This window comes from Gymnogyps californianus, chromosome 7 (genome assembly GCF_018139145.2).
Source record: "Gymnogyps californianus isolate 813 chromosome 7, ASM1813914v2, whole genome shotgun sequence".
NCBI lineage: Eukaryota > Metazoa > Chordata > Aves > Accipitriformes > Cathartidae > Gymnogyps > Gymnogyps californianus.
Window position 1 is genome coordinate 25651638 of NC_059477.1, and position 14295 is coordinate 25665932.

Below are 14295 nucleotides of genomic sequence, written 5' to 3' on the forward strand. Positions count from 1 at the left end.
TCTGCTGGGTGGATAAGTACAAGAATCGAGCTTCCCAGCATGTATGGAGGAAGATCTTCATGTGTTACAGTGAATCCCCAGTAGGTCTTTGTGTTCCTTTTGGCAAGGAAAGCTCATGATCTCTCATCCTGAACACACTGCCTGTATAATGCAAAAGTGTGGTAACGCCCTAGGCTGGAATAGGAGCCTGAGAGAAGGGGAATGTGATCTACCCAGTTACCTGAATAAAACAGATTGCTCTGACATTCTGCAGTTGACTGAATTTCTTTCTCTATTAGGTGTTTCTGAATGTAAGCATTTCTTTTTTGCATGTAAATTACATTTTTATTAGTGTGAACGAAATGGGGCATTTTTTAATCTTTCCAAATGTTGTTAGGCTTTTTAATGAGAACATTTTTATAATATAATTCAGACTTTCTGTTGTTATAGAATAAAAACATTAGCAAGTTGGATGAAAATATGCAAAGGGTCTGATTTTCCAGCTTGTATGCTGTCTTAGGTTATTTAGGGAAGTTTTAGGATATTTGTGTGCAATCTATTTTACAGTTTATAATAAAAAGTAAAAAATCCAAAATTTTTCCTTTCAAATACTATTCGGAGTTTCAGGAAGTTATGCTATAGCTACAAATGCAGTTTTGTAATGCCCATGGCTGAAACCTGCTATAAAGCTTTTGTTAATGGTGCTCATTAAAGAAGGAAGTAAGCCTACATATCTCAATGTGCAAAACAAAATTGGCTAATACGACCTAAGTAACAAACTAATTCTGAAAATGTGAAAGCTGTCTTCATCTCACATTCCTACCTGAGGAAATTTGAACTGTATGTCAAAGATGTAACTACTGTAAGATAGGTTTTCCCTTATGGTTGAATGCTGCCCAGCAATGAATATTAATGTAGCTCTGGCCTCTCAGTGATTCTATTTTCTTGTCTTCTCTTTCTGCTGATTTTTCTAATATGAAAAGGAAGTTAGTTATTCTAAGATAATTTAAATAATGAACTTCTATGTGTACTGTATAGATTCAGTATTATTTTGGGAGGGGGGATATTTCCACTAGATAACAAAAGGAAAAAACATACATGGTAGTCAAATGCCATTTGTAATGGACTGTAAAGGGACTGATGAGAACAACACTTGGGCACTTGGAAAAGTTTGTGTTTTGTAAGGTATGTGGGATTTCAGTGTGGCTAGGAATTACAGTCATATCAGTGGCATAGCATGCAGATCAGGAGGATGTAGTGGGAGCACATTTCCCTTTTATAGGTCCTTTGATGCTGAAATTTCTTAAAAAACCCTTACAGAAAAATTCAAAACATTAGCCCTGTCTAACTGAATGTGAGACTTGGGGTAAAAATGCAAATAGTGAAGGTCCATAAGCATAGAATTTTTTTCCCCATTTTTAAGTTTCATTAGTTTTTGGAACAGGATAATTCATTTCTGTGCCTAAAAGGCACGACCTCCCCCCCCAGCCCCAACTCCTTTTCTTTTTTTGTCCTAGGGAAAACCAACCCCAACTGAGAGGTGATATCCAGGATAGCAAGTTATTAAATTATGCAATATGCTACCAAAGGTACTGAGATATTGTTAATATAAGGGCAGTTTAAGGACAAATTGATGCCTAATCTGCATAAGAAGATACCACCACCCGTACAGCTATAATCACTTTAATAAATGCTTTAATTCCAGTAGGCAAGTGTTGTGATTTTGTTTTTTGTTTTCTGGTTTGATTCAAACTTCCCTGTAAGCGAGTTAGCCCTCTTGTACAGAATGAAAATATGCTGAGGACTATGCCAACAAAATTGTATTTGTTTCAGATTATATCATTCCTAATGCCAAAAAAGTTCTACTGAATATAATGCATCCTGCAGAGACTTAGATCTATATAGGGAGCCACAACGATGACATTGACATTTTGCACAACTGTAGGGGCCAAGTCATATAGATCTATGTAGATTAAGAATGTATTTCATCACGGAACATGGCCAGCAATTAGCAGTATGAGAGAGATGCTCCCTAACCACAGCTGGAGAATCTGTAGACAAACACTGGAAACTATCAATTTCAACAAAAATGTTTCTTTGAGATGGAATTTCATGGTACATATATACATCACACAAAGTAGATAGCCTAAGGTCAAGGGAATGGCAAAGACCTGACTAAATTTTTCTCCTCCGTAATCGCTCATCTCCTGGCTGCCCTCCTCTGTCATTTTGTCTGTTTGTAGAGAAAGTTTTTGGAAGACTTTTACATTATGCATTCAGACAATACAAAAGTTTGGTGAAAACTCAAAAACGTTCATGTGTGGGAGAAGAGGACAGTGTCCCACTCACTTCTGTGTGTATCAGCCTATTCTTGTGGTAGTATTTTGGCAATGTACGTACTTTTAAATGCATCGTCTCCTTTTCCCCCGTATTATTTTCAAATTGTCATTCCAATCTTTTTTTTAGTTTACATCTGGCTTTTTTTTAGCTCTTTCCACCAGTCTTGTATTTCCTTGTCAGCTAATTTCTTTCCTTTATCATCTTTTTGCCTTTTTTTTTTCCTTTCAGAAAAATCTGAAACATGAAGTTGTAACACGGACTATAAACTGGTCGATTATTCACCTTTATCTCCACTTAAAAATGTCATTGTCAGCAGTAATAGGAGGAGGGGAGCTTTCTCAGGAATGCTGTATACAGTAACAGAAGATGGAGGTCACTAATACTAGGGAAGAGCAGCCTTTAGAGAGGGGCCTGAGAAGTAAAAATCTGTACCAGTAGTTATATATAATTGTTGTTATATTTTATATTCAAAATGTCTTTCCAGTGGCAACAGCAATAACAATTGCTTTTAATTTTCTTTCAGCAACAAGAACAAGACCCGACTAACTTATACATTTCCAATTTGCCGCTTTCAATGGATGAGCAGGAGCTTGAGAACATGCTGAAACCGTTTGGGCAGGTTATCTCTACGAGGATACTGCGAGACTCAAGTGGGACAAGCCGTGGTGTTGGCTTTGCAAGGTACTTCAGTGGCGTTAGCCATGCTGGCAGCTTTTTTCCTTTTTTAATTGAAAAGGCAGGAATAGGAGGAAAAGGCAGAAATTATTGAAAATAATCAAGCTTTTAAAGAAAAGGGAGATCTAGATGGAGATACCAGCAGAGTTTTGTTAATTCTTCCTTTGATAAAGCAAATCTGTCTGTGTCTCGTCTCGCTTAGATGGCTAAATCTGAATCTCTTGCTCTTGTTGGAAAACTATCTAAAATAAGAGTTCACTCTCCACTGCTTCCCCTCTTCTCTGTACTTCTCCTTTCTCCTCTATCCTTGAACCGGCAGTAAGCAAGAGTTATGCAGTGCTGCACAGAGACTTCTCCTGTGACTTTTCTGGCTTTTGAGGCTTGAATTTGAGACAGGAGACCATAAAGAACAACACCTCACCCCCCCCCCCTTTTTTTTCTTTCTTTTTCTTCATTAGTTCCTCTAAGCAAATCAACTCATCATTGCCCTTTGAACGTCAGCCCTTTGAATTTTCAGGCTCATTAACATATTGTCATCTGGGAAAGAAAATATTTTTATTGACTTACAGTAAATCTCACCTTAAAATATTTGACAGCTCTGTCAAATATCTCTCCCAAATCAACAAGAACAAGTATTTTCCATAAATTAGTAGATACCTCCCAAATATTCTGTCCATGTGAGTCTACTTTTTCTCTAGTTAATTCAGTTATTTGTTCCAGGGTCTCTTCATTGAAGCCTGACTGTGCCTTTCTAATACTTTTCTATCTCTTATTAAGTCCTGCTTTAAACCTAGTATGGCAATCAAAATTTGGAGGCTTTAGATTGGAGTTTTCTATCATCAAAAATAGGGGCATGCTTTGAGCAAAGAATTGAGATTCTCAAAATATGTTGTAAAATCTCTGTCAACAGTCAAATTCCAGTAATTCAGATGTTCAGCCAATATTACAATAGCTCTGTATTTGAACAAATAGCAGAATCTAAAATTAGTGCACAGAAAAGAACTGAACAAATTATATCTCCTGGTGAAGCCAAAATTTTTAGGGATTGGTTTCCCTGTGAGTTGGCTATGGGTAGTTCACAGCACTGTGATTTTTATTTTTCTTCTTTTAAATCCCCACCCCCACCCCCTTATTTGCTTGGCAGACTGTCCAGTTTCAAGAAGATACAACAAAGGAACAAAATTAGAAACAATGGGATGATATTCCTTTATTTAAGAGTGCAAAACGACCAAGATTGGTTTCTGCCAAAATTTCTTCCTGTCCCCTTTAAATAAATCAATAAGTATTTGTAATATTTTTAGTGTAAATTTAATTGGGCATTTTGATTTCATTTATACACTTGTATTTTCTTTTTTTCTTATAAGCATATGCATGAGTGTTTGAGCGTGAACTCCATACAAGCATACACAGAATGTGTGTATGTTGTTTTGGATTACGTACAAAGCAATATATATCCAAAAGTTATATTTACTAATTTTGAAAAATACTGATACTTGCTTAAATGTAGCTTTCGCTTCTTGGTACTATGAAGGGCAGAATCCAGTAACACTCAAGCTAAATCTCGGTAGGCATTATGAATTTATTCAGTCTTTTCTCCCTAAACTTGCTTACCAACTCTAACTTGAATCAGTGGTGTTTTCGGAATGCTTTTATTCTAATATAGCCGGAAGAGTTTTAGAATTCTATGTAAAAGTCCAAAAGACTTGTGTGTATCCAAAACTTTGCTTGTATTGAAGACATTAAAAGAGATTAGTTTTAAAGTAAGTATTTTCTCAATAGGTTCTGTATTATACATTACATGTTTTTTATATATATATACATAAACGTGAAGTTATTTTTATATACATATTTATTTATACACATACATATATTATACGTAATTTATAGAATAAACTATTGCTGTCATATCTAATCAGAATTTCTCTCCTTCTGCAAGGTAGGTATTGGAACATTTTTGGATAAATATTAGTTAAATTGTCCAAGAAACATGTAGACATTAAATAAAGATTTTAATTTCTTGCCTTTGGGAGCATTTTACTAGGTTAATAAGGGGTAATATATTTTATCAAGTCCAGACTTGAGTCTGAAACTGAATTATATTGTTTTTTTCATGTGAGACAAAAAAATTAGATTTCTTTGATGCAGATCCAACAATCCAGAACTTCTGAAAATTCTCTAGAAGGTATTTTTGAAACCATGAGGAAAACTTCTTGTTCAGTCTGGTGTTTTGATGATTTTGGTTGTTGTCTATGACTATATTTTGTCGGCCTGTTCAGAAAGGCTATCAGAATTAAAAAGGTGCCAAGACAGTAATTTTGAGTACTGCTTCTTTGCTGCTGAGGCCATTGGCCTAATTTGTGGATCTGAATTACAGAACTTAATGAACAAATAAAAAGAAAATCTCTGTTCAACATTATCCAAACATCATGTTGCAGACAGTTGCAAAATATATTCTTCTTTTAAAATAAATTTTGTTATACTTGCATGTCTCAGTCATCTGTTGCAACTTAGTCCAAGCTGGCAGTTAGGACTGACACATCTACATTGCAATGTAAGGATGTAGCTGCAACCTACAGAGCCACTCCCAGACTAGCACTAGCTCACCAGTAGTCCACCCAGTCTATTAAGTCTGGTTTAGACATCATAAGTGCACAAACCTGCTCAGGAAGCTGGATAAATTCTCAGTAGTTGTCATAGCTATTCTGTTATTGGTTCCTGTTTTGAAGGTAACTTGGAGACAAATAAGAGACAGGTACATCATTTAGTTGGGGTGATATGTATAAGCTAAAAGCTGCAAAGGCAGTTTGCGTCATGCGGTCAGGCATGTTTATATTTGAGCTTATTACTCTTAAACTGTACAGACACTTCAGAATCCTCTATCAAAAGTGGCATTAACATTTGCTGTATGTATCATGGACACTAAGGATTCAGTTATGAATGATTGTGCATCAGTCTTTCTGCTTCCTTCAAGACAGCATAGGTACTTTGTACTATAGCTGTCCAAGTTATGTTCTGCCTAATTTCTAAGTAAATAAGGGTATTGTATTTGCAGTTTGGCACTGACTTTGGCCTCAGAGCGCATAAAATGTTAACTGAGTTTAGTTTTACCTTTCTGAAGTTGTGTGTTCTTAGAAAACATCTTTTCTGTTGCTCACACATGGGAAAGCAAGCCACAAAAGTGAAGCAAGAAAAAGCAAGAAATATACTTTTAAAAAATCACAAACATGGGAATCTGAATGAGTGTTTAATTTATGTAAATTATTCTTTGTTTTCTTAGGATGGAGTCAACAGAAAAATGTGAAGCAGTGATTGCTCATTTTAATGGAAAATTCATAAAGACACCAGCAGGAGTTTCTGGTATGTTGCATATATTTCTAACAAGATGTATGAATGGGTTACTGCTTACATAGTGGAAGCCTGTTACACTGATTGTTGTATCTGGCTTCTCATTCAGAGGCAAGCTTATTAAAATGAAACTGTGTCTTGTTGGATGACTGTAATACTTGCTCACTTGGAACACAGTATATCACTTTTCTACTGTAAACCTTTTCTAGGAATCTAGTAGTGTTCTCTCCTAGCAGACAGACAAGCAGCTAAGATGCCTTAAGCCAGCTATGCACAAGTTTACATCCCACATAATCCCAGTTCAAGTCAGGAGATGAGTATGTGTTGTGTGTGTATCAGAAAAGAATTTGGCTGATTGTCCACGGACAGGTTTTTTTGAGAGGCAAAAAATGGACTGCTTTTGCCATCTGTTGATGATTTTTTGGAAGTAATTTTCAAAAAAAGATTTGATTAGGAAAAAAATAGATTCTGCAGCAGTGCCTTAACGCCAGGCACTTTCACTCACTGGGGAGCTGTGACTCTCAAGTCAACATAGGCTTTGAGGTTCTTCAGGAAGACGGAAGGAGGTCAACGAAGAATGCTACTTCTAGAAATATTGTGCAAGGCAAAATGCAGAGAAGCTATGTAGGGCAATTTTGTTGTCACACCGAGTTCCTCATCAGTTTACTTGCTTTGTCAGCACTGTTTCTAAGAGACAAAACATATATTCCATAAACATGTAAAAATGAGGAAAGGAAATTCAGAGCAGCAGAGTAAAATAGAAACAAAAGAGGACAATAAAGGAGGAAAGAATACATGCCTGACATTCCAGGCAGCTTTCGGTAACCATTTTATTGAGAATGCCAAGTGGGAATTTTACAAATTACATTGTTGATGTGGTTGCTGAAGCCACCTTTGTCCCGCTGGTGAAATGTTCTTTGCAGCCAGACCCTGACACCAAGGAGGAGGAACGCAGCCCTCTGCAGGCAGACAAGAATGTGGCTTGTTTAGTAAAACTACATATGCCTCATCCCTGAAAGATTACTCCGGTTTGAGGCAGTCTGTGCTGCAGTAGGGATGGAAAGCTGCTTCAGAGCACAGGAAACCACTCCCTTCACCAACACTAATCTAATGCAGGGTTTTGACTTCCCTGGCTTGGCTTTTGCAGACCCTTTGCATTGGGATTGATTGCCGAGATTATTTAGTTAAAACTTTGTTCTACATAGGGGCTGTAACATTGATTTTTCTATTTCATATATTTAGCAATCTGTGTTTTATGAGATGGAAAATCCCTTTAGAGGCAAGGACATTATGGAACAATTTTCTCTGAATGCTGACTGTGCTCTGATCCACCCTCCGTGATTAGTTTTATAGTGCTGCTATGGCTTGGACATAATTAAGAGTAAAAAGTATGGAGAAACCAAGAGTTCAAATTAACTTATAGGGGTTTCTATTCAATTAGAGCCAGTAAAAAAACCCTAACAGAACCTATTGGTGCTTTTTAGTTTGCTCATTTTTATTTTCACTTGCATTATCCCGTTCTCAACAAATGAGCTGTCAAGCGTGTCGTTGCTAATCATGCTCTGCCTCTGGCGGGCTGTTGCTGAAGCTGGAGTTGCACCCTTATATGATCAGGTTCAACCAGGTAGAAATAAAAAGTTGCTGCACGGAATTGTAAGAATGATTTCTGCAGTGTGGAGGAAAATATTTACCAGAAAAGTGTGATTAATTAGGGACAAGAAATTTGCACAGAACTGGTGATTGTCAGAAAGTGGAAACTAAAGAGGGGTCTCAAGATGTAATCCACCTCATGGACTTTTAACTTCTAATGCTTACTTGGCAAAGTAGTCATCTAGGCTCTCTGTAGAATAGGTAAAGAAGCACGCACCTCCAGAGACTGATGTATCTTTGCTGTCAGCTGTCCTTGTGGTTACAAAGAGTGTCTAGATGAGTTGCTCAGAAATAGATAACTCTAAATGTCTGAAAGTCAGTTAAGTGAGATGAGTCGCACCCTCCATGACACTGAAAAATGCAACAAATAATTAGGTGCATAAGGGAGTGGTGAGAACCTTGTTTATTGAAGACCTTCAATTTTGTTGTATAGGGTACAGCCCCAACTCTACTTTTCCATGCTGGTGCTGTGAAGTTGTATTGTTCCTTGGAAAGGTTTTTATGAAGTTCAAATTCTTCCTGGAGTTCCTCACCACATAGCAAGCACATGTCCAATAATGCAGCTTATGCATAATAATGTGCTGCAATCTGCCAAAAAGTGGGGCGGAGTCATGGGGCAGCTGGGACTACCTGCACAGAGAAAAGTGGACGTAGTGGGAAAGCTCTTGGACAAACAAAGATTAGGAAAAGGTTTTGAAATAGATTAGCATCCTTCGGGGTTATAGAGGAGCAAGTTCAAATACATGCAAAATAAAATCGTAGAAGTGGAACTATGTTTAAATTAAATCATTGTGTCCTAGAAACGTGGCTAAAATCAGCAAAGGGAGCTGGCTATAAAAACACTGTTATCAGGATGAGGAGGGTAGGAGAGACGGGCCTGTAATGAAATAGGTGTGGGAGGAAGAACATCTGTTCAACAAAAACATGCTTTCATAATGCAGCTTTGTTATTTTAACTCGGTTTGGGTTTAAATGGAAGAATGGGTTAAACGCAGTTATAGAAAGCATAGGTGAAACCTCCTCTGGAGCATGAGAAGACAGAACAGAAAAACGTCTAGGAATCTGAGAGGGCCAAGGGTAGCACAGGGTGGTCACAAAAGCGTCAGCTGTAGAATTGAGCGAGTGACTGGGCATTGATGATACTGAGCAAGCTGAATCCAGATGTAACGAACTATTCAAGCTTTATTTCCCTGCTCCATATTAGCTTAATGAAATATATTCAATATTTAGTGTGTCCTTGTTTGTCTTCAGTGAGGAAGAAGGAAGATTAGCTCAGAGAGCAATTTCAAATGCAGTGCAAGTTGGTATAATCCTAAAACTCCTAGGAGTGGTATATTAGTTTCACCATTTGTTCTAGTTCGGGTTTGTACTTTTGTTATATAAGTTATTGTAATAGTTTGTTCTGTTTATGGACTAGGACTTTCTGTCCATTTCTCTCAGGACTTTGATTTTTTTATTTAATTCCCTTGTCAACTGTATGTTTATTACATGATTGCTATAATCTTGAAATAACTTTTGCATTTAGTTCTACTTTTCTCTTTAAAGAATTATTGTTTTCAGTTCATAATGTGATATTTAAAGCTTTTCTATTCTCCTGTGAAATGTGAACCTTATGACCTGAATTGGAGGAAACAGACACTAGACTAGTATAAGGAGCCAGAACACAGAAGATGAGTCGTGAGGACAGAGCAGCATACTTAGCCTCCCTCCCCTAAAGATGATACTTAATGTTTGCTGTCTTTTTGTCGTGTGTTGGACCCATAACGATTGTAGAAATGATCTGCTGGGCAAAATCATGAAAGGCATCTCCTCCCTATCACAGCAGCATGTAGCTGCATGATGATACATGAGAATAATTATATAAATAATTACATAAAGCAGTTATGCTGTAGAATACGTAAGGTATGTGTAAGTCTGAGTGTATTTGTCTCGCATTTAAAATAAAAAATAGGGAAGTTAAAAAGTTACAAAAGTTTTATGCCTGTTGTATAGGCCGTATGGATTATTTAATATTTCTTTTACTGAAAAAATAACCTAAGTGATTTTGTTTTAATGAGTGTAAGGTAGAGAGCATTTTTGCTGAGCAGCCCGTACCATTTTTGCTTCAGGAATGGTGGGTTATGGTGATGACCCAAAAATCATAGGTTATCCATGACCCACCCACCCCTCCTCTTCCCGTAAAGATATTGGTCACTCAGATTCTGTTTTAGGGACGAAGTTGAAGAGAGGTGTGAGAGCCTGCCTGTGCTCTTGACTGTAGACTAGGAAGAGGTCCACCAGGTATGGTAGACACTACTGTTTGAAATTATTCTGATCTTGGACATCTTTCTAGTGCAGGAGAGGAGTGAAAATGGAGCCTTGAAGTAGTTATCTGGTGGCAGTCATTTTTGAGCTTTTTCTATTTGCTTACCTTTACAAAGTATCCAGCACTGCAGATCTCTGTATAGTGAATTTAAGCTGCTTGACAATAAACTCACATTTCTTAGTTATCTTTCACAGATCCTTTAGAAATAATCCATGAACCACAGTCTGAAAACCACTGCTGAAGGGTATCAAGAGGTCACAGTGCTGGTGTTACTCCTGATTGTCACACTGAAGGCAGAGGAACCAAGATATTTTACCCATTAGATCAAAGATTAGAAGCTTTTACTGCTCTAATTCTCATAGTTTGTAATTGCTGCTTAGTTTTAAGAAGCAACATTGGAATAGAAAAGAAAAATGTTACTTAAAACCACTGAAAATATACTCCTGTCACAAATTATTAAACCTTGTGTAAATTATTAAAGAAATGTAACCCTGAGCACTGCGTTTAAGGGAAGGTTAGGATGGTGAAGAGTATATATTTCGTTTCTCTTTAAACATCTCATAAAGCTACTGAGATCTTGGGTTGCACAACTTCTTTTTTAATTCCCACAGCTTTTGGCAAAAGTTTCTAGCTGTACAGCCTTGCTCTAACATTAAAGTGATGTTTTAGTGTCAGAATTCATTAGTCCCATATGCTTTGTCACTAGAAAATAAGCAATGAAAGTCACTAAAAGATGCAGTTTAATTGAAAACTGATTAAAAGAATAGTATTTTAAAACTATTTTGTTGTATTTTTTAATATCTGAAAGCAGGGTTTATTGAAAAGTTGATAAAATTAGCCATGTAAAGTCAAGGGTGTAAACACAAAGTCCAACATAAGAACATTAATTTTGTTCTTCCATTTATAGTATCACCTGGTACATATTTGGTTAGACACCGAACAAAGAAAGACTGAATTCTAATGTACACATGTGCACAATGTGTGTACGACAAGGAAGTATTTACTCTCTGGACTAATATTGCATTCACATCTTTCTTCTGTAAAAACATGAGCCCTAGAGGAGGGTGATTCAGGGCAGGAGGAGATGGTCAGCACTTTCCACAGCCAGGTTTTAAAGCATTGACCTGCTGTTAAAGCACAGGAAAGCTCACGGTTACAGAACGCCTCCATAGCAGCAGCTCAGCAGACATCTACAAATCATTGAGAGTGTCTGTTGGTTTTCATTAAGTGTCAGTAGAGTGGGCATTTTAAACGTGGTGTCTTAGCTGCAGAAGCGTAAGTCCACTGTAAGTCGTAGCCTTTTACATCAGGTATCTCTTAGCTGTGAATGCAACTCCAAATATTTATATTATGCCCCTCTGTCTTGCACATACAGACAAGTCACTGAATGATTCATGATCCCCTTCATCACTGGGCCTGCACACTGCCCAACAATTAAACAATAAAAATGACCCTTCCTTCCTTCCTGGACCACAAAAAAGATCGCTTGACTGGTCTGTAGGGCTTCTTAGAGTTTTTTGTTTATGTATGTATGCATTATATACATGTTTGTATGTGCAAGAGAGAGAATATCTTGCGTATTTGTGAAAAATATGAGGAAAGGCAAGCTGAAGAAAAAATTTCAGATTTAATTTTGAAGAGAGAAAGGGCTATGTTCATTCTTTGGTGGGAGGGGAATCAATAGATCATACTTGGCTCCCATGAAGGTTTATCTCCTTCTCGAGACCCTCCCTCTGATGACCATCAGTCATTGTGTTCTTGAAGCAATGAACGCAGTAGTACTCAGGTCACACGTATGGAAGAGCAGCCAAAAATTGCAGTTAGGCTTTCAGTTGCAGCAGTCCCCACTATCAGCGTTCAGATCTTGAACTGGAATCAGGGAAGGCAAATGCTATAGAGCCTTCTCACAGCAGTTGGTGGTATTAAATAGATGGTCTGCTTTGGGTTTTTTTAACATGACTTGGAGATTTCACAGCATTTGGCTTAATTTATGGACACAGTGAGGAGCAAGAGAAGCTGGAAGGTCCGAAAAACAAGGGTTCCCATGACCAGATTTGCGTTCAGTAAGATGGAGCACCACCTTCTGGCAAATCACAAATTAATGCCTTTCTAAATTTTTTTTTTTTTCATTGCTGCAGGTTTTGGATATTACATATGCGAAATCCAATACATGTGGATAATTCTTGTTCCATTTTTTCTTCCTCTTTAAATTTGTCAGAAGAGTGTTTCCAATGCACCGCAGAAGATGTTTCAGCTTTTAAAATTTAGCTGTTTTCAGTTATCTACTGAAAAAAAAAAAATCATATTTGTTCTTAAAACAGATTTTTATGAACATTTTATTCAAACAGTTGGACAGGTTTACTCTGACTTTTTAAAAAAAAAAAATCTTTATCTTGAGGCAATGATGGGAAATGTAAGCACAAATAACGCTTTCAGAAAAGTTTTGTACAATTCACTATGGGGATTTTTAATGAAAGCATAATGCAGCTTTAAATAAAGTATTTACTGCCTGTGAGTGCTATAATACAGAATCTCCGGGCTAGAAACCTTTAGGTATTCTCTGATGTCTTTATAAGCCATTCTCATGCCAGCTTCTTTTGACTTCATCCAAAAATTTATAGTGTGCATTTTGGAAGTCACACATGCTTCCCACAATACTAGATGGTTTGAAGTAATTTATAAGTAGCCAGAGATACTGAACTTGGGGAAGAGCTTTTTTCATTTAAGGCAGTTAACTTCAGTGTTTGGATCTCAGCTCTCCCTTTCTGATGGATTTCCTTTTTTTCCCCTCACTGTATAAAACCAGCATCAAAATAATTGCAGAGCAGAACCTGACAATTTTACCCATATTGACTAACATCATCTGAGATTAACTCCTCTTATTTCAACAGAATAGTATGTGGATTAAAATGCTGCGTGATATGACCAAGGTTATTGGGATCTAGCTTTTATAAAGTGACATCAAATTATCCATCAGGATATTGATATAGTTCCTTTTTGCCCCAAATATGCCAAGATAGAAGTTGCTTCTCATGATAGAAGACCCCAAAGCAAAACTCAATTCTAGGAATGCCAAAAATTCCCTCAGAAATGCAAGATTTTGAAGACAATGTTCTCCAGTTTCTGTCTCCTACTTTAGGGTTTCTGTTATTTCCTTGTGCATTTACTCCACTGTCCATAGGTCTCCAGTACTTTTCCCAGTGTCATTAGCCTAACCTTTCCCTGGTTTATTTTACGATTATAGGATTTTAATTACCATGCTCTGTAAGATAACACATTTTAAATTAATTCAGTTGTGATGTTTAGTACTAAAGTCTGACTCTCTGATATTAAAGTTATTTGATTGCTGAATAACAGCGCATGGGTAGGAGAGGTACAAGTCTGATGGATGTGTGGTCAATGTTGGAGATGAGACAGAGAACCACATACCAGTTCTGTCTCCCAGTCCATCCATCTTTTTTAGAGAAGGCTGTCAAAAGATGTATCATGCGGGAAGTGGATATTTTCCCAGTAGAACCAGAGCTAGTGTTTTAGGTATGCCATCCAAAGCCAGGGATGACTTGGCTGTTAGTGCTAGTTTTGTGCCAAAGTTTTAAAAGTCAAGCTCTTTGCCAGGTTATAAGTCTCTGAGGTTTTCAATACCAATCATCTTTTGTAAATGCAGACAGAGTGAAAAGCACATCAGCACTGGCCATGGTTAAACTAATAGATTTTGTTGCATGATACAGATACGCTAAAATTTTTCTTGGGGTTGGTTTTTTGCGGGTGGCCCTCCCACCCCATGTGTTTACTCTGCATTTGGAAACTTGCATGTTTTCAGATCCAGCCATGTCTGATGAAGGTGTTTCCAAACAGAGAATGACTGGAGGAGTGTCATGGTAAAGCTTAGACAGCTCATGTGTCAAGAATTATTGGCAGAGAAGTGTTCACATCCAAGTCCTAAGAGTGCTTCCACCCTGTGATTAGGGAGGGTGTGGTGTGATGTAGCAGAGCTGTGCTGCA

General features: G+C 37.3%; 1 protein-coding gene across 4 annotated transcripts in view; it reads left to right on the forward strand.

The window, feature by feature from the left end:
• RBMS1 (RNA binding motif single stranded interacting protein 1) overlaps positions 1–14295 on the forward strand; it is a 148799-nt gene that overhangs the window by 119571 nt on the left and 14933 nt on the right. For all 4 annotated transcript variants that reach the window (XM_050899611.1, XM_050899612.1, XM_050899613.1 and 1 more), the window contains exons 5-6: positions 2843–3000; positions 6272–6351. In XM_050899611.1, coding sequence (XP_050755568.1) covers positions 2843–3000; positions 6272–6351 — 238 coding nt within the window. The remainder of the gene's footprint in view (positions 1–2842; positions 3001–6271; positions 6352–14295) is intronic.